The following is a 27,044-nucleotide window of genomic DNA, read 5'->3' as shown; positions in this document are numbered from 1 at the left end:
TGGGATGAGCTAATCTCTGTGATACTGTATGAACAGTGTGATGGAAACTCAGCCTTAGCCAATGGGAACTTTTCTATAGGGAACACACAGTAATTCTGATTGGATATATCTTTAGCCATATGCAGTGGGTGGGGAGTAGAAAATACGTCACCTTATTGTGGGCAGACACACTGTCAGCTGAAAATAGGTGTGTGCATTATCATGGGGACAATGGCAGTTCTTGATTTACACACACACACACACACACACACACACACACACACACACACACGTGCAGGAGTGGGCATTGAACCCTGGACAAGGCACTTGACCATTGAGCTACATCCCCTGGTGCTATGCTGTACTCTTTTAACTATTCTTACCCGTTTCCTCTAGAGAGATGATGGGGTCTTCATAGGTAAGAAAGGTTCTTACTGTGTCTATGATCTCCAACAGTGTCATGTACACAGTGCATACATAGATGCATGCAACGTGTAGAAATAGAATTTCACTCTTAGGTAGCTTTTCAAGTTCTTTCTCCCTGTGAACTTGGCTTCCTACACTTTTGGGTGCTCAAACTCATTCTTGTTAAATTCCTGCCACTCCATCCTCACTCAGCCTAGTCCTAGATTTTTGAACAGGTTTGCAGAACTAGACACAAATTTTCTTCTATAGATCCGGCCTTACGTCCCATGAGAAAGCAGTTGACTGCCCCACAAAAATCATATGAACCTATACTTTAAAAAAATAGAATTATAATTTTATATGTATGAGTGTTTTACTTGTGTGTTAGATGAGGCTGCTGGATCTCCTGGAACTGGAGTTATTAATGGCTGTGAGCTGCCTCGTGGGTGCTGGGAACCAAATCCAGGTTCTCTGCAAGAACGGCAAGTGCTCTTTTTCTAAAGAGAATTTCATACATGGCCGTTGTCTTTTCTACCCCTCCCATCCCAATTTCTCCCTTGCCTCCCAACCATTTCCTCCGAAATCTATGGCCTCTTCTTTTATTTTTTGAGACTTACTTATTTATTTTATATGTATAAGTGTTTTGCCTGCTTGTATGTAAGTATGTGTGTATGTATGTATCTGTCTGTGTATCTATGTACATATCTATGTATCTATCTATCCATCTATCCATCCATCCATCCATCTATCTATCTATCTATCTATCTATCATCTATCTATCTCTATCTATCTATCTATCTATCTATCTATCTATCTATCTATCTATCTATCAATCATATGTCTGTATATCTATGTACGTATCTATCTATCTATCTATCTATCTATCTATCTATCTATATCTATGTATCTATCTATTGTGTACACCACATGCATGCCTGATGCCAGAGAGACCAGCAGAGGGCGTCAGATCCCCTGGATGGACTGGGGTTACAGAAGGCTATGACTTTTCTCACTTTATACTATCAGATCCAGTCCTCAGAGAGGAGGCTTCCAGGTCAGTTTCAGGTTGATTCCTTCAAGTCCCGTGTCCAAAGTGTGTGGTGTCTTCAGCCATATTACCTTCAAGTTTGGGGAGGTAACAAGGGGCAGCACCAGAAGTCCTTGGACTCTGCCCAACAGCTCAGAAGGAAGTTTTTCTTGTCTGTCACTAGGTATTTTGCTAGATAGTCTATGACTCTTGAGGGGAGCATTGTTACTCAAAGTGTTGTACCTCCATTTAAACCACACACACACACACACATATATATATATATATAATATTATATATATATACAGTTTACATGCATGTGTATTATTCATGTATTCTTTTTTTCTTTGGTTTTTCTAGACAGGGTTTCTCTGTGTAGCCCTTGCTGTCCTTGGAACTCACTCTGTAGACCAGGTTGGCCTCGAACTCACAGGGATCCAGCTGCCTGTGCCTTCCAAATGCTGGGATCAAAGGCGTGCGCCACCCCCACCCAGCTGCATATATTCTTTGTAAAGGTTTATTGTATGCATATGAATGTTCTGCCTGCATGCACATCTCCAGTGCCCCATTATGTATGTATTCTTAAGCAAACATCATAGAGTTTAGATATATGACAAAACCAAGGAGGAGATGGCAACCCCGATGTGTCCTTCAGTGCTCGGGGACTTTTAACTAGAAAAGGAAAAAAAAGTGGAAACATAGAAAAATGCATTGATTAGAAATATTCTAAGGAGATGGGAAATCCTAGTGACGAGGTGTTTGAGGCTGGGAAAACAGGAGGTTTGTACAGTACTGGACGAAGAACAGAAAGTTCAAATCAGGCCTGAGGTCACAGGCAGTTGTTTTATGGTAAAGATGTGGTTGGGCTTATCCATTTTGGCCTCATTTATACCTTTCAGTTTCAGCTATAGTCATGCTTTATTAATAATACTTATCTTCTCTCTCTTTGGAGCTTAGGCAGAAAATCCATTATTTACGGGTCAATATTCACCATTTATGAGTAAATAAAGACATCTGCATGACCATATTGAATACGCCACTGTGAAGCAATCAGTGATAAAAGCATTTTACAATCTGAAATGAGAGACATTTCTCTCTTTTAACATATAACTAGAGGCACGGCATTCTGTATTCTACCTAGATTCAAATGACTCAATTCATTCTTTATTGGTTTACCACTGATACCAAAGAACATTTACTTAGTTAGCAGTAAGCAAGATCAACTGAAAAATTTCAGCAAGAGGCACAGTGGTTGCCTGCCTGTAATTCTAGTACTAGGTGGGAGGCTAACCCTAACCCTAACCCATTCGAGACTAACCTGAGCTACACAGCAAGGTCTAAAACAAAAACCAACCATGCATTCACCCACCCACCTCCCAGCTGACCACTCACCCAGCTGACCACTCACCCAGCTGACCACTCACCCAGCTGACCACTCACCCAGCTGACCACTCACCCAGCTGACTACTCACCCAGCTGACCACTCACCCAGCCACCCAGCCACCCAGCCTAGCAACCAATTGCCCAAACCAACTGCAACCCAAAAGGTGTGTTAAAGTGTGAGTTCAGGATGTTAATGCCCCATAAGGACCTAATGAGGCGGAAAGCAGTGCAAAGAACAAAGGGAACCAGCAGGTCAGAGCTGGAGTTACCCAGGTTAAACTCCCCCAGCTCAGGGGAGGAGTCTTGTAACCTTGAGTAACTCACATTTGGATGTAAGGCATTAACTGACCCTCCTCCTTTAATATCTCACTTCCCTTTCCTTTAGACAAAAAGACCTAGCACAGTAGTGGTCAATAATTTGAATTTTTCCACAGCGAATTAGCCCTAACATGTATGGAGCTATAGTAAACAATTTCAAAGTGAATTATCACCTCACCCCCCCCGAGCCCCAAATTCTTTATTTAATGATAGCATTTTCAGAACCTCTTTGAATTTTACTGGAGACTACACAGTGCAGCTTTTCCCTTCAGTGTTTATGGACAGCCCTTTTCTTTACTGGCAGATGTTTGAAAGATGAGATTGGAATTAATCCTCATATTAATTTTTAATACATTTTTATCTTCTGAAGAATGCGGAGGAAAAAAACCAGTGCGCAACGTGCTAAGTGATGAGGAAATGAACAGGACCCCTACCGTAGCAGATCCCTATCCGGGCTGCCTAGTGTTGTGTCTCTGTACCGGTTTTCCCACCGCTGAGATCAAATACGCAGCAAAAGCAGACAGAGAGAGGTGAGGAAACAGTTGCTGTGGGAGTGGAGGGGAGGCTGCTGGTCACACTGTATCTGCAGTCAGGAAGCAGAGAGACACAGATCAATGCTGACACTAGGCTTGCTTTTTCCTTTTCATCCAGAGAGACCCCAGGAGACACCAAAACACAGGGGACTTTGGGACTCGACATACAAGTCTCTTTGTGTCTGATAGCTGATGTAAGCTCCTTGGTTGTATTGTTTTGTTTTTTTGTTTTGCTTGTTTGCTTGTTCAATTAATTGATTATTTTTTCGAGACAGGGTTTTTTTTTGCTCTGTATGTCAGGCTTGTGTGAAACCCTAGTTTTGGAGAGCCTGAAACTGGAGAGTTTCATGTCAGCCTTCAGAGTACTTAATGGCCCCATTAAACTCAGTTCATTCGTTCGTTCATTAATTCATTCATTCTTGCACCAGTTCACCCATTCATGCATGCATATATGTAACATTCACGAGACAGGAATTCTGTGTAGCTTAGGCTTTCCTCCAACTCCAAATTCTCCTGCCTCAGCGATGTACAGGCGAGCGCCATAATGCTCAAGTTATATTGACTGTTGTTAATACTTGTGTTAAAGAAAGAAAATAGTGTCTGCTTTAAATATAACTTACTTGGAACAACTTTACAAAGAAAGAAAAATTAAGTAACGGGTGTGTGCTGAACTCCCAGGCTAACAAGCAGACGCAATTCCTCCAGCTAACGCCAAGGGGCACCCTTTCCTTCCTTCGGCTTCTGGAACGCCTTGAGCTCTCCATCTGCACAAAGAGCCCGGCCTCCTCCCGGGTGACATCACAAAGGGCCGGTTCTCCGCCCCTTCGGCGCCACCACGTGTGTCCCCGAGCTGAGTGGCCACCCGACTCAGTCCCTCGCCGGCTGGTCTGGGCAGCGGAGGAGGCGAGTGTTTGGTAGAGACTGGAGGCTTCGCTATGGGAAGTCGTTCCTTCGCTGCGTCCGCGTCAGCCCTGCTCCCTGCTTCTCCACAGCCGCTGTCGCTGGAGAGCACCGGGAGGCGCGGGTTCCAAGCGCGCCTGCTTCTTCTCCCCGCCCGGGCGCCCGCGCCCCTGGGCAGGTGCTGAGCGCCTTCCCGAGCCTCCCCTGCCGCCTCCCTCTTCCGCCCGGCCGCCCGGCTGCTGCAGTGCACATGGGCTGCTGGAGGTAGATGGGCTCCCCGCCCGGGAGGCGGCGGTGGATGCGGCGCTGGGCAGAAACAGCCACCGATTCCAGCTGCCGTGGGGCCGCGCGCTCCGGGCGCCCCGGCGAGCCCCGGCCTCGGCCATGGGGACCTCGGCAAGTAGCACCACCGCCCTCGCCTCTGGCAGCCGCATCGCCGGCCAAGTTGGAGCCACGATGGTCGCCGGCACCCTTCTCCTGGTGAGCGATCGGAGGAGGGAACCCTGGGGTGGCGGTCGTTCGAGTTGATGTACGGGAGGGAGCGGGGCGGGTCCCCGGGCCCGTAGTGCCTGAGGCGCGCGGTGGGACCAGCAGGATTGGAAGATTACAAGGCAATGGCCAGATGTGGGGACTCCTTCTAGATCATTTTGGGGGTGGGGGATAGAGGTTGAGCTACCGTTGGGGCGTGTTAGCGAGTTGTTTTTCTTGCAATCTGGTTGCTTGGAGGAGGCACGAGTGGTGGCCGCCTCGGCGTCCTGCGCATTTCAGGGCTTTTGCCCCCTACCCGGCCTACCTTGCACCCCAACCCCTAGCTTCATGCCAGTATCATCCTTTGCTAACCCCTCCGCGTGGTGCGAGTCCGGAGCAGTCCTGTCAGTTGCCTGCGGCCGATTGTGGCCGCCGCTTTGTCGCTGCTGCAATGTCATGTCCGGATGCTACCGCAGTGGAGACAGCGGGACCGGTGCGCTCCGGACACGAGCAACCGCTGCATGTTTCCGAGAGCCGGGCATTCCGGAGTAGAGAGCAGGCCGCCCCTTGCTCTAGCCTCCTTGCTTCTCTCCTTCTTGGCTCCGATGGGTCCTGATTTCTGCACGCCAAAAAAAAAAAAAAAAAAAAAAAAAGGGACCCAGAGACCCATTCTCAGGCGCCTCCAAAGCACCGGCTCGGAGCCAACCGTCGCTCTGGCCCTCCAGTAGAGGGGGAGGGGAAAAGAGCTACATAAAGGAGGATTAATTTTCTCCATCCTTATTTCCCCTTTTCTGTGTTTAGGCATGTCAGCACTAAAGATGATGCGGGCTCCCTGGGTGCCCAAAGCCGGGGCGTGCCCTGAACATAGCGCTCCATCACTTTATCTGACTAAAGCCTGACATCATCCCTTATCCAAAACTTACCCGAACCGTCCCTTCTTCCCGAATATTGGGGCCAAGTAGGGAAATGGGTGGAAGGTAATTTGAATTCAAACCCTTGAGCCATCATAAACCAGCCATGCCTTTTATCCCTGCTGGGAGGATGAAGGTTGTTAGCTAAAAACCAAACAAAAACAAAAAAGAGCCTGTTTTCATGGTTGGGCTGTGTAAGGGAAGGCAGGCCTCTTGTCTCCTTCCCCTAAACGACTTACTGCCTGGCCAGCAAAGATCTACTGCTTCCCTCTCAAGGCACTGTAGTTGCTATGGCCTGGGAATTCATCCTACAGACACTCAGACTCCCCCCCCCCCACCGTGTGTGTGTGTGTGTGTGTGTGTGTGTGTGTGTGTGTGTGTGTGTGTGTGTGTGAGAGAGACACAGAGAGAGAGACTAAAGAAAGTTTGTTGTTTTTAGCATTTATAATGAGGCAAATCTCAGTACCCTTAGGAGACTTTTTTCTGGCCGTTTATAATAACAGCAAAGTCCAAGTTTGTATACTTGAAATAAGCAGTCAGGGAGTCCTTGGGGCAGTGAACTTGAACTGACAGCCTTAAAGCAGAGTTCATGGGAACACTGGTCCTAATGACTGCAGTTAGGTCCCTTGCTGAGTTTCCTTCTAAAGTGGATCTGCCACTATGCTCAGAGCCCTGCCCCACACAACAGTCCAGTCACACCTCCAGACAGAAGTTACTGCTCAGTGTGTAGTGTTCCATATGTTTTTAACTTCTAGCATGAAATAGGTACTTGAAGTTCTCAGTATGCCATAAAAATGTATGCTTTAACCAAGAAAGGGCCCAACTCCTTTTCTACATTATCAAGCTCAACCTACAAATTGCACATCAGATTTGCAACTGAGGGCGTGACAATGTAAATTTGACTGTTAAGTGAAATTTACAAAAGGGTTTTACGGGAAAGGGTTTTACAGTCGGTCTCCAAGTGATAACTCTACAAGGGCCCTTGATCTTCTGGTACCTATAGCAAAAAGGCTTTACTTGATGGAGTAGAAGGGTAGCCTGATTGTCCTGAAGGGTGACCTCTGGGGTATTCCAGGAACCATCAAGGACTATGTGATAACATTCTCTTTCCTTCTACCCTGCATCAAGATGGCTTTGTTAATATATACAGCAGTGATCTGGTGACATTGTTCTCAGGAGAACTTGCCCCACTGGTAGCCTTGGCCACGTTAATGACTGACACCAGGTAGCTTAGCTCAAGTAAACATGCTATGAGACTAATGGGGGTTGTAGGGAGATTACTGCTGCACTCATGCAGTGTGGTTAGATTCAAGAGAGTAGTGATGCCAATGAAACATCTCACGGTGTCTCTCAATTGACAGTTAAGTGAAATTTATGGAAGGCCTTTTTTTCTCCATAGCAGTCTTAGTTATTTTTGTGACACTTTTAGCTTACCATAGGCTCTGATATAGATACATATTGTATGCTGTATAATATGGTATATTTGTATGGCAACTGTGGAGAGAGCAGCAAGGTTTTTTTTTTTTCCTGAGACAGGGTTTCTCTCTGTAGCTTTGTAGACCAGGCTGGCCTCGAACTCACAGAGATCCTCCTGCCTCTGCTTCATGAGTGCTGGGATTAAAGGCGTGCGCCACCACTGCCCAGCTAACAAGGTATTTTATACACAATATCTCACCATCCCTGTCATTCCACAGCTGAGAAAATAGAGTCTCCAAGAAACTTGTAGGCCGTAGCACATGTATATAGTGACTCGGGGGTAGAATTCTTGGCTCATACTCTCCTTCACCCAGCGACCACTCTGTTCCACAACCTCAGCTTGTCTGATGACAAAGTGTAAAGACAGAGCAGGGTCACTGGAGGAGAGCTGAGATGGTGGCTTGGTTAGCTGCAGAATCTAAGCGAGAATTATACCAGGGCCTTTGGATTGAGTTGTTTCAGTTGCTTGCATTTCTGTTGTTCAGGTGTTCTGAGTTCAGGTGACCGTGTCAGGCTTGAAAGTCACACACAAACTGAGAGGCAGCATACATGCGCCAGGCCTTCTGTAAATAAGACTTTCAGATTCCTGGTAGTTTAGGGACTGCCCTAGAAGGACTTGCTCATGCAACACTAGATGCAGTCAGAGGCGCCCATGTCTTTAGAGAGCTTGTTTTGACGACACAGACCAACTGCAAGGGCCAGTCAAGGCAGAAAAGGGACTTCCTTGATAAAGACATTGGATCTGAAACTTTGGAAACAACTATGATTACCCCTGGATTGAGAATTCCTGCACCAAAGGAGCAGGGAATATGGCAGAAGAGGGAGTGGAAAGATTCTAAGAGCCAGAGGAAGAGAAGTCTGCTGTGGGATTGTGTTTGCTAGAAATGTCAGGGAAGCTTCACTCATGATGTCTCAACAACATGGCTGCCTAACGGAATCTGAACAAGGACAATACCGATAGACATAGTAACATGGAAGGGGGCAATCTCATGGAGTCCCAGTCCTAGACAAAGAGTTAGAATTATGGGCAACTAAGATATATACATATATATCTATATCTATATCTATATATATATAAAATCTATGTAAGCACAACTGAAAAAGAGTCCATGAATTTGAGAGAGAAAAATTGTTCAGTACATGGAAGGGGTTGGAGGAAAGAAAAGAAATGGAGAAAACTATATTTAATAACTCAATTTTAATTTTAATTTAAAAATAAAAGATTCTGGACACAGGGCTATTTGCTTAGTATCTTGTGCAGCTCTGTCTCCATCTTTTCTGCTAGACAGTTGGCATCTCAAGCTATCTTTCATGTCACTAAAAGGAAAAAAACATTATTCGTTATTGTTTTTTCTTTTTGGTGAGACACATCGCCAAGCTATCTTTCTGCCTAGAGAGTACCAAGTGTTACCGTTGACCACTGTTACTGAGTTCTTCCTTCACCTATCTCAATAAAGGCTACCCTCCCTAGACAGGCGTGTGGGGGCTCAAATCTTTAAGACTTGGTGACAAGTTCAAGTAGAACACTGAACCAGAGCTGGCATTCTATACAGGGATTTTCTCCCTTTTATATACTTACTTTAAGCACACCGTCTTAGACTGTGGAGCTGGAAGGGAACCCAAACTGTTACTGACCTCTCACCCCACACAGCTTGGCTGAGCGGAGGAGCAGCCTACACTGAGGAAGCGACTCTCTTCCGTGTTATCAAATCTACACGGCGCACGCTTTCTGAGTAAGGTGTTGTCATAAGCCCTGCGAGTGCAGTGACAAAGTGGGCTGAGAACCTCGTCAAAGCTAGTTTCTCTCCTAGCTTACAGAGCACGCGGCTGTCAATAGAACGGATGGAGTTCACTCCGGTGGGGTGAGTGAGTGAGCATGCCACACCCAGAGTGATGCACAAGTGCCAGGTTCACATCTGTAAAATACTGCAGGTAACTCCACCATTAGATTCAAAGCCAGAAGAGGAGAACACTTTGATACTGGAAAACTTTTCAGTCTGGGGATAACGTATCCGTCTTAGTAAGTAGGGAAACCGGCTCATGGGAAATTGGAAGCGAAGAAGAATAGGCGACTCAGAACTGCACTGAACAATTCCCAGTTTTACCCCATGAGTTATGCACTGAACAATTCCCAATTTTACCCCATGAGTTATCTGTACAACCGAACCAGAGAATAGGATCAGGGTTTCTCATCTGGGCTGAAGATAATAGGTCTGGCTCTCTCTCAGGTCTAGTCCCAGACAGACAGACAGATGATAGACAGAATCTCCAGCACAACTAAACTAAACCTACAAGAACAATATTTCTTCAAATAAGATGTATACTTAGAATAAAAAAGTTTTAAAAGCCCTCCGTAACTACATGGGCACAGATCCTCCAACTGCTTACATTACACATCTGGACAAATTCTGTCATGTTACATAGAGCAAGAATAGTTAATGCCACCTTCTTTTAGGTAGTTTGCAAGCTGCCCCCTTCCCCAGTGGTCACGAGTGGGCGTGGCTTCTTGCCTGGGTCTGGTGAGTTGTAGTTGTTGGAGGTTGAGGTTTGGAGACATCACACCTTGAGTTTGCACTTGACTTCGTCTTGAAGACAGGCAAGAGCCTCCTGGGAAGCTTGGTAGAAAAGTTGCAAATTGGTTTTGTGCTTACTCAGCCGGTATGTAAACCGTAATTGGCCCAAGCAAAGTTCTTTTTTTTTTCTTTTGGTGACGGGAAATGGTGAGACACATCGTCAGACTATTCAGGGGCAGGAATGAATTGGGTGACTTTCCCTTGTGTAAACAGCTCTGCCTATTTTCCAGAAGGCACTAATAGTCTACTGGCCTTCTCTCCCCACACACGCCTGGCAAATTGTGGTAATGCCAACTCACCACCAGCAACTTCTTGGCAAACTCAGGTGCTCCTCCTCTGTGACAAGAGGAGCCCAGATGATCTCAGAGCTTTGGTGAGTGTCCAGTGGTCGTTTGGAGTCGAATCCCTCTGGACCATGAAATGCAGATATGTTTGATGGACGGAATGACAACTGAAGCCATTAACAGGGACACCTTGGTCCCGGTTTTTAATCTCCATGGAGTGTCGGTAGGAGGCTGGGCTTCCTTGCTGCTGCATGAGCGACTGCTGAGCTTGTGTTCTTTAGGAATTGGGGCGAGATCATGAATAAACACTGGCTTTCCCAGTGTTTATATTTGTCAAATACCTAAAAATCAACAGGATCTTCAATTAACTTGAGCATTGCCACCTGCTTGGGCAGTGGTTATTAACCCGGGGGAAGCTGGCGGAGGTCCAGAAGAATGGGTGGGACCTCTGCTGATGGAGAGAGGGACTGACTGGTGATCATGCTGTTGCTTGAAGGGTAGGTGTGCAGTCATTGTCTGCGAGGCGTGCTGAAGTTACGTTTGTACTGGTGTGGTGTCAGCGTGCTGGCTTTGGAGGTGACAGGTCGGTAGTGTTGGGAAAATTGAAGGTTCTTGGGTAGGTGTGGGATGCAGGAGGACCTAGGTAAGTTGGCAGGGTGCTGCACCATGTCCTTTCATCTTCTCTTGAGACTATTTGAGGACTATGTGTGACACTTCTCTGGACTGAAGCGAATGAAAAGAATGGAGACGCACATGACTATCCAAATCATACCAAGGCTAGTGATCTGATATCTATACAATTTTTCATTTGTGCTTCTGCAACCAGAAGGACATGGTGGCTCTGTTGCTTGGTACCATTTGCAGATTTTCCTCTGTGTGTGTGTGTGTGTGTGTGTGTGTGTGTGTGTGTGTGTGTGTATGTGAGGGGTCAAAGGAACAAGAGCTTACCGGATTTAGAGAACATGGAGGGTGTCCAAGTGCCCTGGACTCAGAAGAGAGCAGCCGTGGGCTCAGCAAAGCTGTTGTGCTAGGGAGGAGGGCTAAGCGAATGGCTGGTGACCGGTCATATCAGGATATTACTGGTCCTTGGTTATTGAGTACTTACAACTTCATGGAGTACCTTCAACAGAGCACCACAGCATACTTCTTCCAAGTCCCCAGGTCGAAGCCTTGGTCTCATTTTGCAAATTCCAGAATGAGGTTCCATAGAATTTTCTTTTCTGCCCACCGTTAGGTCTCCAGAGAGGAATGGCATCTAAGTCAGCACAGTTTCATACCTGAGCTTTTTCTGCCAAGTGACGGGTATGGGTTCACTTCAATTTCCCATAAGTTTGTTTCCTCTAAAGGGAATGATTTTACCCAAGAGCTCTTTCAATTTTCTGAGTTTCATGATGGCCTGGATGGTTTGCCAAAACCCCTGGTAAGAGCATGGCGTGAGGGGGTTGGAAGGGGAAGGTGTGGAGACATGGGCGAGCATTTTCCTATGGTGTGACTCTGACGGGCCGTGGTGCCATGGTTGAGATGGAAAGACACTGCTGCAAATTGAGATGTTATAAATAGGGAATGGGCGAGTTGCTCTCCTGCAGCCTGGTCATTTTGAAAAATATTTGCTTAGTGAGTAACAGTGTGGCTTGGGCTCTGCTTCACAGTGTCGTTTCCCCTCCCTTATCCTGAGTACCTGACAACCTGTTAGGGTCCTCTTTGCTGCCAGCCTAATTATTTGTATAGGATAAGCTCACAGCTTGTACTAGCTGTGACTGGTATTTGTTCACTTTTCATTTCAGTTCTCTGAGATATGGATTTAACTCCACGACTTGACTGGTTCACGCATGCTGTAGAATGTGACATGCATGTTGCCACAGTTGCTGGAGGCACCTTTATAGGCAAGCTGTTTAAAAAAAATGAGAGCTTCATATATGCACGTAATGCGTTTTGGTCAAATTCACAGCCTTCCACTGCCTCCCTTTTAAACTTCTCACACATCCCATCCCCATCACCTTTTCCTTCCAATTTCCTGTTCACCTTTTCTAAACCCTCTGAGTCCTTGTAATGCTGCCTGCACATGCAGGAATGTAGGACCGTCTACTGGAGCATGGACGGCCCGTCAGGAGCCCCACCCCTGAAGAAAATGGAGTTCATCAGTTGCCAATAGGGCCTCAGCTAGGGGTGAGAACTTTGTGGCTCCCTTCCCTGTTCATGCAAGATTTCAGCTGGATTGATCTTGCGTCTTGTGCATTCTGTCTCAATCATGTATGCAATGGCGTGTCCATTTCTACCAAATACTACTTAACTGTAGTCATCCGATCTTTTTGGTTCTTACAGTTCTCCTCCTCTGTAAGACTCCTGAGCCCTGTTAGAGGGAGGTGTGGTGTAAAAGTTCCACTTAGAGCTGGACACTACAGTCTCTTTCTCTGCCCCACGGGCCAGTTGTAGGTCTCTTTATAGATCACCATCTACTGCACAGAGAGTTGTCTTTAAAGAGGGTTGGGAGCTGTGTTAACTAAATGAGCTTTGAAGTATCTGTCTTGTAGACTGTAGGGCCAGAGAAAGATGAAAGTTAAGAGGAAATTACTTGATTGTTGATCCTGAAAAAGAGGTTGGAATTCTGGTCTCCCGAGAACTTTTGTGACAAGACCACTTGTCTAATTTCATTGTAGACATGGCTAGCTCTACTCAGCCGGGAGTAGGGGAGGCAGGAGGGTAAGAGTCAAGGAAATTTAAAGGCAAAGGTGACGGGTTTCCAGAAAAGTCTAACTAGTGTGTTCAAACCAGCCTGTGCCCCTCTTTTCCTTCTGTAGTTATTTTCTTTCCCTTACAGATGCATATTTGTGTTTTTCATCCATTAATAAAACTTAAGGACCATCTATTAACTAACAGGTGTAAATAGACTGTGGAAATGCGGACAAGCAGGGCTGTCTGTGATCTTCTCTTGGAGCTCACAGAAAGGGGGACATTTCATGGTCATTGTCATAGAGCTGAAGGGGGAGGAGCCCAGTGGGAGAGAACAGTGTGTGGAGCAGCCGAGTGTAGGACAAGACTGTGTCCTATGACCTCTGGCCACTGTGGCTGGGGCTCTGTGAAAGGGGGCAGTGGGAAGAGGGTCATGTGGGACCCTTGAAGATGTGAAGGCACCACTCAGTTCATGAGAGGTAGGGCAACAATATGGCTTGAAACTTTTCTTTTTAGAGACTTACGTATTGTGTGTGTGTGTATGTGTGTGTGTGTGTGTGTGTGTGTGTGTGTGTGTGTGTGTGTGCGCGCGCGCGCGCGCGCGCCTTTAGGCCAGAAAAAGGCATCAGATCCCCAGCAGCTCAAGTTACTGGAAGTTTTGAGACACCAAAATGGGTGCAGGAAACCAAATTCCTCTGCCAGAGCAGGAAGAGGTCTTAACCATTGAGCATCAGTCTGCAAACACATAATGATGATGATGATATCTTAATTAATTCTTGGAGAATTTAATTCAGGATAATTTGGTCCTATCACCCACTCCCTGAGCTTCTCCCAGATTCCTCCCCTACCTTATCCAACTTTGTCCCCCTCGATTTTCAAACTGAGGATGGAACCTCGGGCCTTGTACATTCCGAGCAAGTGCTGGACCACTGAGCTACATACACTCGAAGCTCTGAGGTCACTCTGGAAGCCTGGTAGAGCATGGGTTAGAGAGAGGAATCCTGGAAGCAGGGGGGCAGTTTCCCCCGTCCCCACAGGAGAACAGGGTAGAGATCATGGCCCTGAGGTATCGGCAGTGAAGGCGACAGCATTATTAGACGTTCTGGAGAATCTATTGGTGGTGAGGTGGGAGGGGCAGGTGGTGTCAAAGAAGGCAGACTCCTAAGTTCCTAGACTGAGCAGTCTATGGCGGGAGGGGCGGGAGGGGCGGGCTGGGGACAGGTGGATGGGACTGGAACTCTACCGCTCGGATGTTTGTTAAAGTAAGTTTGAGGTGCCTGTGATGGGCCTCAGCCCAGGTCTTTATCTTGGCATTTAAAGGTAGCTGACGGCACAGGTCTGAAAGTGTGTTGCGCCGCCGCTGCTGCCACTGGGTGCTCGGAGGGCCATCAGTTGTCCTCTGCTTAGCAGCACGGGACGTCCCTGTAGGCACCAACACTCTGCCCCCTTTTAGGTTTTCCTCCCCTGGGCGCATTCCCCAAGTGGCATTGCCAGGTCAGAGGAAACGAATGAGTGGTTTTATGGCATTTGCTGCAGGTTGCCAGATTGTTTTTAGGAAGACAATCAATTCAGAATGCCACCAGCCGCCCATAAATGTGCTTTCCAGCCCATGAACTTGACAGCACTCGAGTTTCTCATTCCCAGTGACTTATCCTCCTTAATTCAGATACGTAAGGACCATCAGTGGTCTCAGTGACTGTTTAGTCATTTAGGGACACCATAAATTTACCTGTGCCTTTTAATGACTCGTGTCTCTCACTACTGAGTAGAAGTTATGCTAACCTTATTTTTAGTCTATGTATCTTTCTGGTTATAAATTCGTATTAGTTATGTGTGACATTGTTTTACATGTATTCATTTTTTTTTTTTTTGGTTTTTTTGAGACAGGGTTTCTCTGTATTGTTTTGGAGGCTGTCCTGGAACTAGCTCTGTAGACCAGGCTGGCCTCGAACTCACAGAGATCCGCCTGCCTCTGCCTCCCGAGTGCTGGGATTAAAGGCGTGCGCCACCAATGCCCGGCTACATGTATTCATTTTTTTCTGTTTACATTTACATATTTATTTGTGTATATGTGCATCCCCATGCCACAGTGCATGGAGGAGGGGGTAGAAGGGGTCAGATACAACTTACCACAATGTAAACAGGCATGTAACTAGTTGGAAGTTTTTGCCTTGTTTGTTTTGAGTCAGTTTTGCTGTGGATCCTTGCCTAACTTTGAGTACACTGTATATACCAAACTGGTCTTGAACTATGTATATCAAGCTGGCCCAGACCGTACCTTGTAGATAGACAAAGCTAGTCTTGAATTTACTTTGTAGATAGACCAAGCTGGCCTTGAACTTGTCTCTCATGCCTTTGTCCACTGAGTGCTAGAAATGCAGGCGTGTGTCGGTAAATTAAAATCTAAAATTTGGGAGCTGGAAATGTAATCTGCCCAGCACATAAATAACCATGGATTTATTTCCAGCAGGACAAATAACACACAAATAAATAAAAGGAAAAAAAAAACCCCTCAAATTTTTGTTATGTACCTCAGGAGTCACATATCTGAGATATAATTGAGATGTTTTAAAAGACTGTCTAATCTCAAGGAAAATGACTTAAAGTTTAGTAAATAACGAATTGGTGATAATTTCCCAAACTAATAACCATACAGCAATTACCACATCAGGCATGCTTTCTATACTTTTTTTTTTTTTTTTTTTGGTTTTTCGAGACAGGGTTTCTCTGTATTGTTTTGGAGGCTGTCCTGGAACTGGCTCTGTAGACCAGACTGGCCTTGAACTCACAAAGATCCACTTGCCTCTGCCTCCCAAGTGCTGGGATTAAAGGCGTGTGCCACCAACACCCGGCTATACTTTTTTTTTTTATGAACCATTAATTATCAAAACAACTTTGGATAGCAGTTACTACTGCTACCTTCACTTTACAAATGAGGTGGTAGAGGCCGAGCCACTTTCCAAGGTCACCCAGGATAGAAGGACAGAAGAAATCCAGAGTGATGTGTCTGTTCTCAGACCAGAGAATAGACAGGTTCCCCATCTGACACCAGTGGGGTATCTTTAATTCACTTTGATCTTGTTTGCTTGAATGCTACAGGGTTGAAGGCTCGGTTCCCTAAGACTGACCCTGACTTCAAACATCAATATCAAAACCCAGGTTGTCAAAACAAAACAAAACAAAACCAAAAAACAAAAAAGCCAGGCGGTGGTGTCTGTAAATCAGAGATCCCATGACCCTGTGGGGTTCAGGTGACTTGCAAGTATAGCCTCACATATCTTAGGGAAACACTTTCTGTTTATCACTCCCTATGTGCAGGAGATTCTAAAGGATACAGAGGAAGGCATGCATAGGGCAGCCAAATAGGAAGCACTGCGGAGCGGAGCGCCTGTGTCCACTCTGGACCCCTCACCTCCAGGTATTTGCGCCTGGTGAGCTAGCTGTGAGCTCTCTGAACCTTGTCCTTTTAGGGTTTTATGGAGGCATCATTATGATGGCATGATTGACTTCATCACTAGCCATGGTGATTAACCTAACCTTCAGCCCCCTCTCCCTGTGTTTTCTGATCACTCAGGTCTGGGTGGAGATGTCTCAGAGCCTCCAGCCCCTGCCATCATATTAGCATACGAAAGACCCTTGTCATGCTTGCTTGGAGGTTTCCCACTTTGTGACAGGGAACCACGGGAAGAAACAGACTGATTCTGTATTTTTTATTATCACAGTGTCGCACCCAGCTAGAACCTGGAGGAGCAGGGTCTGCGTGGTACATTCTAGACTTCAATAGGTTTTCTTTATGCTTTGTAGCCCCAGCTGCTGTACTGGCTGGAAAGGGGGATTTTGCTGGGATTACATGTTCTTCCGGGCATGCCCAGTCGGCATGAAGAGCATCCTTCCATCCTCTCCTCCTGTCTTCTATGTAATGCCACTTCGTTTATTACGGAGTGGGCACCGTATTGACACCTCTTAGTGGGCAGAGGACAGAGAACTAGCTGCTGTGGTGGAGGGAGACAGCTCTGTGGTCCAGTGACTGAGTGGTGTATGTACTCTCTCCTGCATTGCAGGATCCCGAGGAAACAGCTCCTGGGCAAAATCTTCCTGGTTTTTTCCTCTCCAGTGTCCCCTGAGCTCACCTCCTTCTGTTCCTACAGTCAGCAATTCTGGCTTTGGCATCCTCTATAGTCCCCAGCTTTAAAAACAGTCCCTGCTTCTTTTGCTCTGGTAGGAGACAGGAGGCAGCTTCCTTCCTTCCTTCCTTCCTTCCTTCCTTCCTTCCTTCCTTCCTTCCTTCCTTCCTTCCTTCCTTTCCCTCCCTTCTTTCCTTTCTCCCTCCCTTCCTCCCTTCCTCCTTCCCTCCCTCCCTCCCTCCCTCCCTTCCTTCCTACCAGACAGGGCAGTAGGAAATGAGAGAGAGAAAACCAACCAAATTTATATAACATAACTGGAAATTTCTGTCTGTGGTGGAAACTTTATCCTTGAACTGTTCCCTTTTCTGCATTTTGTTGTCCCCACCCGCACCCCCATCCCGGGCCAGTCTAGTTGAAACACAAGCTCCAAGTTCAACGAGAGATCCTGTCTCAAGGGAATAAAGTGAAGCTTGATAGAGCAGGACACTCCACCGTCCTGCTCGGCCTCCCCACGGGCACGTGCACCTGTACACACATGTAGACACACACACACACACACACACACACACACACACACACACCAACAACGTCAATGACGCAAATCTATTGTAACCCTTAAACTACAAGGGATCTCTTGTTTGTTTCGAGGATGAGGTCATGGAAGGGAGATTGTAGAACAAATAGATGTCAACATTCTGATGAGTGTTCTCACACATCCGGGTACTTCTTGTCTTCAGTCAGGCCTATCTCTGTGCTGTAAAATACAGGTGACACATCGTAGGTGTGCTGCAGGTCACCAGGATGAGCAGCGAGATCCTGGAAGACCTCACAGTGAGTCATGTAAACTAACTATGCTTTCTATGCGGCATTTGTTTCTGTCTCTCTGTTAAGCTTTTGATTATTCAACAAGCACCTGTGATATTTCTACCAAATATGCAGTTTGGGACTGCATACTGATATTTACCTCATCTGTTGTTGGTGAAGTGAGTTCATCCTTGGATAAGTGGAATTTTCATAATAACTGCAGTTTAAAAACAGAGAGAAACTAAATTTCTTGTGCTACATATAATCTTAATTAAACGTGAAGGTGATTTCCTTTCCTTCTTTTTTTTTTTTTAATGAGAGGGGACTATTTGAACCCTTTAGTATATTACCTTTTTATTTTCGGTACATGAAGAAAGCAATTCCTATAAGGCAATTGTAGTTCTGTTAAGACAGAACAATGTCCTCAGGGTCTTTGGAGGTGAATGAACTCTTTGCTTTCATGATGAAGGGAACCGGGATGCTTTATTTAGATCTTCAGTTAACATTGTGACCCCATTGTGGAGGATTTTGGGGTTTGTTCCTGCCAGCAACATCCCCCATCACCACCCTTTAACTTACTAATTCTAATTATTTGTGGTCAACTTCACCCTTTTCAGTCACAATTCCTTGTCAGATAGACCGACCATGAACTGGGTCCTTGAGGATTTGGATAGTGTCAATGGGTCACATCAACTCATCCCTTCTCTTCACGAAGGGAACAGAGGTTCTCTGGACCAATGAATGGGTACTGAGTCTACATGGTGTCCGCATTGCAGGGAAGACACACAAGTAGATAAATGTGTAAGTAGAAAATTACGACAGCAGCCGGGCGGTGGTGGCACACGCCTTTAATCCCTGCACTCGGGAGGCAGAGGCAGGTGGATCTCTGAGTTCAAGGCCGGGCTGGACCGACAGCCTCCAAAACAATACAGAGAAACCCTGTCTCGTAAAACCAAAAAAAAGAAAAAAAAAAAAAAAGAAAATGATGACAGCTATAGAGGGAAAAGAAGGAACAGAGGAGGGCTTTTCAGTTGGGGATGGGAGGCAGGGGCAGCATCCAGGAGGAAGTCTTGTCTGTCTGGATAATTTTGCTTTTCATGGGATGTCAGGTGGGAAGTGAGAGCCTTAAGCTGGGTGTGAAGAGATCAGCCTGAGCCTGTGAGTTAGAGTGGGTGTAGAAAGAGGGAGAGGGCCCAGTGCTCACTGAGAAACCCACGGGGGATACCTGAGGGTTCCCGTGAGTGTCTGCTCTCTGTATTGTTTGTATTTCTTTGGATGCTCATGCTGGGAGCTGGGGTCCAACTGATAGCAGTAGGCTGCTGAGGTCTCTGGCCATGTTGTAGCTTTTCGGCTTTTCCACAGTAGCATGAAAGCAGCCATGAGTGCTCTCTCCATCAGTATCTGGATTCTACGAGGCTTCTTTACAAGAACAACTGGCATGCTGGATTCCCTTTGCTGGCCCCTGGCTTGAAGGATGCTGTGTTTGTTATTATTGTTCTAGTCTTCATTTAGTAGTTGAGCAAGGGAGGAAATGTCACCTATATGGCAGTCCCTGGCCTTGAGCTGCTTATAACCATTAAGGGAAGATAAGTATATACACTTAGGAGGCTGCCAACCAGCATTAGGAGACACTATGTAATTAGGCACTAATATGATGGACAGAAACAGGAAATGTGATGGGCTGCTTGCTCATCTGCTTGGCATCTAGGTATCTAGGGAGAGTTCTAAAGGCTACATAAGAATGGCGGGACTTGACAAAAATCACAAGGTACAGAAGGTTTGGGTGGATTGAGTACTAGTCCAACGTGCTAATTTTGTAAGTGAACAAACCAAGGTCCAGTTGACTCTGAGACAGGCTGGGTAAGAATATGTCCCCTGTTTTCACAATCTTTATGCAGTTCTTCTTTTGACTCTAGCCTAACCCACCCGTGGGTGCATATGTGTATACATACATATTTATGTATGTTCATGTTTTATATTGTTCAGGGATGAGAGAATGGAGCGAGGGCTTCAGGTTATGGATTGCAATTTGGGTCTCAAAAGGCTGAGAGGGGTGTGGTTGTGTCGGCTACGAGGAACAAGGAGGAAAGCAAATGGGGAGCCTGGTGGGGCATGTGAAGGGGAGAAGGAAGTAGGCAAGACGGAAAAATGTACTCTGGCCGGGCAGTGGTGGCGCACGCCTTTAATCCCAGCACTCGGGAGGCAGAGGCAGGCGGATCTCTGTGAGTTCCAGGCCAGCCTGGTCTACAAAGTGAGTTCCAGGACAGCCTCCAAAGCAACAGAGAAACCCTGTCTCGAAAAACCAAAAAAAAAAAAAAAAAAAAAAATGTACTCTGACCTATACACAAGAGAGCGGTCAGCCCAGCTCCCGGGGGAAGACCCTCTGAAGTGAGGCACACCCATCCTATTTGTTGTAAGCCTAGCCTTTCACAGCCAAGCCGGCTCTCTAGCCTGTACGCATTCTGTTGAGAGAGCTCAACTGTCAGCTGGTATGTTCATACAGACAGATCTCCATGACGGAGTAACAGAAGCTAGTCAAAAAGAAATCCCAGACTTTCAGGGCGGTTGGCTTTTCCAAAACCTTTGCATACATAAAACCAAACCCAAACAAGACAGCAGAGAGGCTGACTCAAGTGCGTACGTATTGTGTGCAAACGCTCAGTCAAGGGTCTGGTAAGGGGTCGCCGACATCCACAGTGACACTCTGTGGCTCCAAAGCGGTAGGATTGTTGCAGGGGTGGGTTATTCTGGCTGGTAAAATGATAAGAGAGAACACTATCGAGGTAATTAAAAATGCCAGGTTGGGTAGAGATGGAGGGGTGACTCTGATAGTGGCCTTGGACCGTGCCCAAAATGTGGCTCAGGATCCAAGAATACTAGAGCCAGTGGGGTCCTGCCTAAGTCAGAGAGCTCAAAGGCAAGAAAATGCACAGCCAAACAAAACAAGTTCCTCACCCTGTCCTAGAGTCACCGTGATCTCAGAGATAAGATGGGGCATATGAAAGTATTTTCAAAACTCATCCCAGACAGCGTTACCTTTTCTTTTTCCATTTCCATGTGTGAGCGCTTGCCCGTGTGGGTGGGTGTGCGCACGGAGGCCTGAGGGTGATGTCGGGAATCATCCTCAATTGCTCTTCCACCCTATTCAGTGAGCAGGGGCTCCCAATCAAACCCAGAGCTCACTGATGTGGGTCATCTCCAGCCAGTTTGCTCTGGGGACCCCCTGACCTCCATTGCTGGAATTCCAGTAGACCGCGGCACCCGCTTGCTCTTTGCACGCACTCTAGTGACATGAACTGTGTTTGTTCTCATGCTTGTGGGGCAGACACTTTTCTGAGCCAGCTCCCTACGCTTCCCAGGCAGTTTTAGCATCGGGTTTGAGGCCTGAGACTTTGGTGGACCTCCTTGATCTGTCCTATCCATGCCTATCCAAAGCGGGGAATCAAGGGTCGTGGTTGGAGGGACCCAGCCTCAGCTGTTGTGCTGTCACCATCTAGCACCTATCAACGACATTGAGACCCTGTTCCAGTGCTTTGTTTTTTTTTTTTTTCTAGTATTAGCTTTCACTGTCTTTTTTTTATATTGTGCAGGGCCCTCTTTCCCCAGAGCCGGGGGTTAGAGGCTCTGTGTGTGTGTGTGTGTGTGTGTGTGTGTGTGTGTGTGTGTGTGTGTGTTTTATGCACTCTATCTGTCTATCTATCATCTATCTATCTGTCTTGAGACATGTCCTCTCTATCATCTGTCTGTCTGTCTATCTTGAGACATGTCCTCAGGTAGCTCAAGCTAGTTTCAAACTTGCCATGTAGCCGAGGATAGTCTTGAACTCCCAATCCTCCTACTTCAGCCTCTCAAGCGCTGGGTTTACAATCATGTGCCATCACAAGGGGGATATTGTTTTGTTTTGGAACAAAGTCTCCTTATATATATAGCCCAGACTGACCTGGACTCTGCGATCCTCTCCACCAAGCCTCCCTGGTGCCGGAATTACAGACAAGTGTTTCCACACCTGATGGATAGGGACTTCTTAGTTGACTGAAAGCTCTTAGGAGAATAGATTTTCTTGGGTGTCCCGGATGCCTGGTTAAGCTCTGCAAAGCAGATGCTTGTTGGAGACATAAATGAGGGGCTTGGAGCCTACCTCCCGTTGCTCGTTGGCCGAGAGGCAGCCCTGTGATCTTTGTCCAGCTCGGTGCTTGCTTCTGGTCCATTGGTTTCTTCACCAAACACAGTTAATCTACACTCTTCCTTTATTCTGTTTGCAGGAGATAGAATTGTATGGGGTCAATAGTCTCTTAAGAACTGCCAAATCAACCAGGCTTTGTTGTGCCTACCTGTAATCTCAGCCCTTGGGAGACTGAGGCAGGAGGATTGCAAGTTTGACATCAACCTGCCTGGGCTGTATATTGACAGTTTGTATCAACAAAACAAACGGTGTGTGAAAAAAAAAATTAGCAAAATAACTAGCCCAGCACAGTGATTCATACCTGTAGTTCCAGTAACTGGGGAGTCTGAGTCAGGATTGCCACAAGTCAGGCCAGTCTGGGTTATGAAGTAAGACCCTACCTCAAAACAAAATGTCTTCAAAATGAACTAACAACTAGCAATCTCCCTTTACCCCCAAGGAATCAAGAAGTCAAAACACAGCAAGTGTGGTATAGAGTGTAGGGAATGTGGGCTTGTGGGTGGGTTTTGTACACGGCTAGGTGACCTCTGACAAGTGAGACACCAGGGGCCTGGCACAACACAGACAAGGCTAGGATTCAGACTTGTGCTTGAGTCTAGGATGGAGAATCCTAGCCTTGTCTGGTGGACAGTCAGCCACAAGCACGCTCCGGGTGGCCGTGTGGGTTAGAGCCCTGGATGGGGGAGGCTCTGTTTTGTAGAGCTTTGGTGTATCTCTCCACAGAGCACACTTCTGAGTCTAAGTGGGAGTAGAGGCACTACTTGTGCTTGGGTTCCAGCAGGCAGATGGTTTCCTCCGCCCAGTGCATCTGCTGGGCTACGAAGAGGGTGTCTGGGATCCTTGTGCAATTAGAAGGAACAGGAAAAGAAGGGTAAAGCCAAAACGGAAGGGGAAGAAGACACAGACTTGTCGCAAGTAGCAGGCTCTTTTCTTTCCAAATCTCCAAGATGGAATTACGGTTTCCCAGGGAGAAAAATCAACCACTACCCACCCCTGACCATCCCCACCGCTCTTTCAGGCTCAGACTAAAGAAAATCGTAAAGTGTATCCAGAAACCAGTCATTGTCATGAAAGGAGGAGCACTCGGGAGCGGTGAAGAGATGCAGGAAGTACCCTGGCCACACTCGAACGTGGGGGTCGGGAAGGAGTAAACTCAGATCAACTTTCACGACACTAAGACAGAAATGCTTGATGACTTTGCAAAAGTTCTTGCTTTGTTCTTTTGGCTACCAGTGTAGATGCAAATCTAGAAGGGATTTGCAATGGAGCTGGTAGCTCGAGGTTGAGGCAGCGTTATTTTCTTAAAAGCTTCTCCATCTTACTGAGGATCGCAAGAACTGTTGGGCCTCACTGTTTCCACGGCCACAGGAAAGCTGTCACTCTGGTCCTTGCTCCCTGCTACTTAGGTGCTCCTGAAGCCTTTTTTTTTTTTTTTTTTTCAGCTAGCCTCTGCCTTCCAAGTGCTGGGATTAAAGGTATAGGACACCAATCACCACGACCACCAGGTCCCCCAGGTTTTTATTCTGGAAGTTGGTGTGATTCTGATTGCTGGGCAAAGCTTTTATTTGATGCATGCCATGGCTGCTGAATTGTTCCTGCTGGACCCAGCTCAATGCATAGATCCCTCGGTGGGTGCCTACAGGAATATGCACCTATCAGTTGTGGCCTTCAGAGACTGGGCAAGCAGGGTTCGACTCCAACCGCATCAGCTCTGTTGTTTAAAGCACATACTAGGAGCATGCCTGTTTGTAAAAACAAAGCAGAAGTTTATGACCAGGCATGCCAACTTCAGTACAGGCCCCTCCCTGTTTCTGGTGTCATGCTAATGTGGTTCCAGCCAGATCCTGAATAGTGATGATGACAGTGTCGGTTGCAATTGCTGGTGCTTTGTTCTCCTCTGTTGCTGTCTGATACCTATCTTATTTCTTTCAGCTTGGATTCCTCAGCACCACCACAGCTCAGCTAGAACAAAAGACTCCGAGTCTCACGGGCACATACCGCCATGTTGACCGTACCACCGGCCAGGTGCTAACCTGTGACAAGTGTCCGGCAGGGACCTATGTCTCCGAGCACTGTACCAACACAAGCCTTCGGGTTTGCAGCAGTTGCCCCAAGGGCACCTTTACCAGGCATGAGAACGGCATAGAGAGATGCCATGACTGTAGTCAGCCGTGCCCATGGCCGATGATCGAGAGATTACCTTGTGCTGCCTTGACTGACCGAGAATGCACTTGCCCACCTGGAATGTATCAGTCTAATGGTACCTGCGCTCCCCACACAGTGTGCCCCGCGGGCTGGGGTGTGCGGAAGAAAGGGACGGAGAATGAGGATGTGCGGTGTAAGCAGTGCGCTCGGGGTACCTTCTCTGACGTGCCTTCCAGCGTGACGAAATGCAAAGCCCACACCGACTGTCTGGCTCAGAACCTGGTGGTGGTCAAGCAAGGGACAAAGGAGACAGACAACATCTGTGGCACACGCCTGTCCTCCACCACAACCCCACCTTCCCCTGGCACAGCCATCTTTTCTCACCCTGAGCACACGGAATCCCTTGAAGTCCCTTCCTCCACCTATGAGCCCCAAGGTAACTTAACCTTCTGAATTACTTCCTGGAGGAAGGCTTTGAGCCCAGTAGAGTGGGCTTATAACTAAGGATGTTATCTCCACTTTGCTAAACCTAAAATCATCCCTTGGAGAAGGGAGCCTTCATTTTTGTGGCTAATTAAATTTGGCTTCTTTGGACTTAATAGAAACATTTAAACTCAGAAGGTTTCTATGGGAGACAACAGATATCAAAAAACTAGGTTACATCAAACCACCAAATAAGAACAGAGAGAAATAAGGACAGTGTGTGACCTCATGCAAATCACTTAACCCTCTCAGCTTTCGGCTTTGAAATTGCCGAGTGAGTGATTTTAAATGTTTAAGGCTTCTTTTAGATTAAAAAGTTATGCAACATGGAGTTAATCCTGGGTAGACGAAACCAGAAGGAAAAGTAAGGGGGAGCTTGCCATAATATCTGGAAGTAAGGAAGACTGTTGTCTAAGGTAGGACAAAAATCACCGGAAGGGAAGTTAGAAACTTCAGAAAACAAGCGAATTTAAATCCAAGGAAAGATACCCAGCCCTTACACCTGGAAAAGAACAACTTAATGTTTTTTCCCAGCAGTCCCGACTTAACGTCCTTCCCCCAGTCTCCCCTTTTGCCTAGCCTTCAGTCAACACTTAGGCAACGGCTCCCGGTTTGCCTCATCCTTTTTCACGGCGTTTAGTTTGCGTGCCATGACAACCAATGTAAACCGTGCCTCCCAGCACACTGTTCAGGGTGACGATGCCTGGCCTTCATTGATAACTGCAGGGGATGTTTCTTCATGCCCACCATCTTGAGATGCAGAAATGGGTGGGAAGCACTCCGGGGGGTGACACAGGCCAGGTTCTGTCCCCAGAGGCTCTCAGCTCCCATTCCTCACATTCTTCCATGATGACTATTGTGGAAACGGCTCAGAGAGACGTCCCCAGAGTCAGCCCCAGCCCCGTGTAATCCGTTGGTTGCAGCTGCTGGAGAGTCCAGCCTTCCTTTATTTGCCGACCTGTTGTGCAGGGTTGGATTTGAGCTGGAGCTCTTTTCTGTATCCTAGTCATAAGCTCTGTCTCACCACTGAGTCATGAAATAAAATTAAAGGTGAGGGAGGAGGAGAATGAGCAAAGGAATTTACTTGGAGCGAGTTCTCCACGTAATCAAACCGTTGGAGGGTTGGCTAGTGGCAGACGCACACATGTCCACTTAGTACTTGAAGTCTAGGAGAAGCTATTTGCAGCTCAAACGCTGGATCCCCGAGGATGCCCATGTGGTGGGTACCGGAAACTGAGTTTCACTATTTAGATCTTTATCTTTTATATAAAAAAGATGCCGTTTAGGACCTTTATGAAAATGTGCAAGCTAAAATTTGGCCTTAAGCTCCAGCAGTCATCTCTTCTTTGTCTACCCTGACCAGGGATAGGAGAGAATGTGTAGATGCCCAAATATGGAAAAGCTCTTCCCCCCTCCTTACTCTTTCTTCTAGGAGTGAACTCAACAGAATCCAACTCTACTGCCTCTATTAGACCAAAGGTACCAAGTGGCATCCAGGAAGAGACAGTTCCTGACAACACAAGTTCAACAAGTGGGAAGGAAGGCACCAACAAGACCCTCCCAAGTCCACCACAAGTTACCCACCAGCAAGGCCCCCACCACAGACACATTCTGAAACTGCTACCGACGTCCATGGAGGCCACTGGGGAGAAGTCTAGCACGGCCGTGAAGGCCCCCAAGCGGGGCCATCCCAGACAGAACCTGCATAAGCATTTTGACATCAACGAGCATTTGCCTTGGATGATTGTGCTCTTCCTTCTGCTGGTGCTGGTGCTGATTGTGGTGTGCAGTATCCGCAAGAGTTCCCGGACTCTCAAAAAGGGACCCCGGCAGGACCCCAGTGCCATTGTGGAAAAGGCGGGCCTCAAGAAATCCTCGACTCCAACCCAGAACCGGGAGAAGTGGATCTACTACTGCAATGGTCATGGTGAGCTTCCTCTGTCTCCTCTGTGCTCGCAGAGCCCTCGGCCTCACCCCTGCCGTCTAAAGGGGTGGGAAGTGCATACTTTGCGGGGTCCCCTTCCTTCTCCAAGCGTTTCTTGGTCTAGTGCATTCTAGGAAATGTTTCTGATCATCCTTTCCATATATTCACCTCTTTCCATTTCCCTCCCGGTACTGTTGAAACTGGGAAATGTTGCAGAACCCCAGAGTCCCTTTGAGGGGCTTTTGGTTTAACTGTGTCCTTAAGCAAATGAAGGGATGTAATTCAGAGAGGGTTTTACCCAAACAAGAGGCTAGTTGTTTGTTCAAGACCCATGGCACCAGACTGCACATCTCTTTAGTACTGAGCCCTTCCTCTTTTCCGTTTTAAAAATTAAAAAAAAACATGTTATTCGTGTATGGTTATGATGTGTGTACACACACACACACACACACAC

At 46.9% G+C, this 27,044-nt stretch overlaps 1 protein-coding gene across 1 annotated transcript in view; it reads left to right on the top strand.

Annotated features, from left to right (window-relative positions):
• The first annotated feature begins 4,465 nt into the window (after positions 1-4,465).
• Positions 4,466-27,044, top strand: part of Tnfrsf21 (TNF receptor superfamily member 21) — a 65,019-nt gene continuing 42,440 nt past the window's right edge. Inside the window, exons 1-3 of the mRNA XM_005072298.4 lie at positions 4,466-5,025; positions 23,971-24,619; positions 26,099-26,593. Of these exons, the coding sequence (XP_005072355.1) occupies positions 4,930-5,025; positions 23,971-24,619; positions 26,099-26,593 (1,240 nt within the window). The 5' untranslated portion in view covers positions 4,466-4,929. The remainder of the gene's footprint in view (positions 5,026-23,970; positions 24,620-26,098; positions 26,594-27,044) is intronic.

The sequence above is a fragment of the Mesocricetus auratus genome, unplaced genomic scaffold, assembly GCF_017639785.1.
Source record: "Mesocricetus auratus isolate SY011 unplaced genomic scaffold, BCM_Maur_2.0 Super-Scaffold_100021, whole genome shotgun sequence".
In the NCBI taxonomy this organism is placed as follows: domain Eukaryota; kingdom Metazoa; phylum Chordata; class Mammalia; order Rodentia; family Cricetidae; genus Mesocricetus; species Mesocricetus auratus.
The sequence above is the reverse complement of the archived record's forward strand: the minus strand, read 5'-3'. Positions and strand labels throughout refer to the sequence as shown.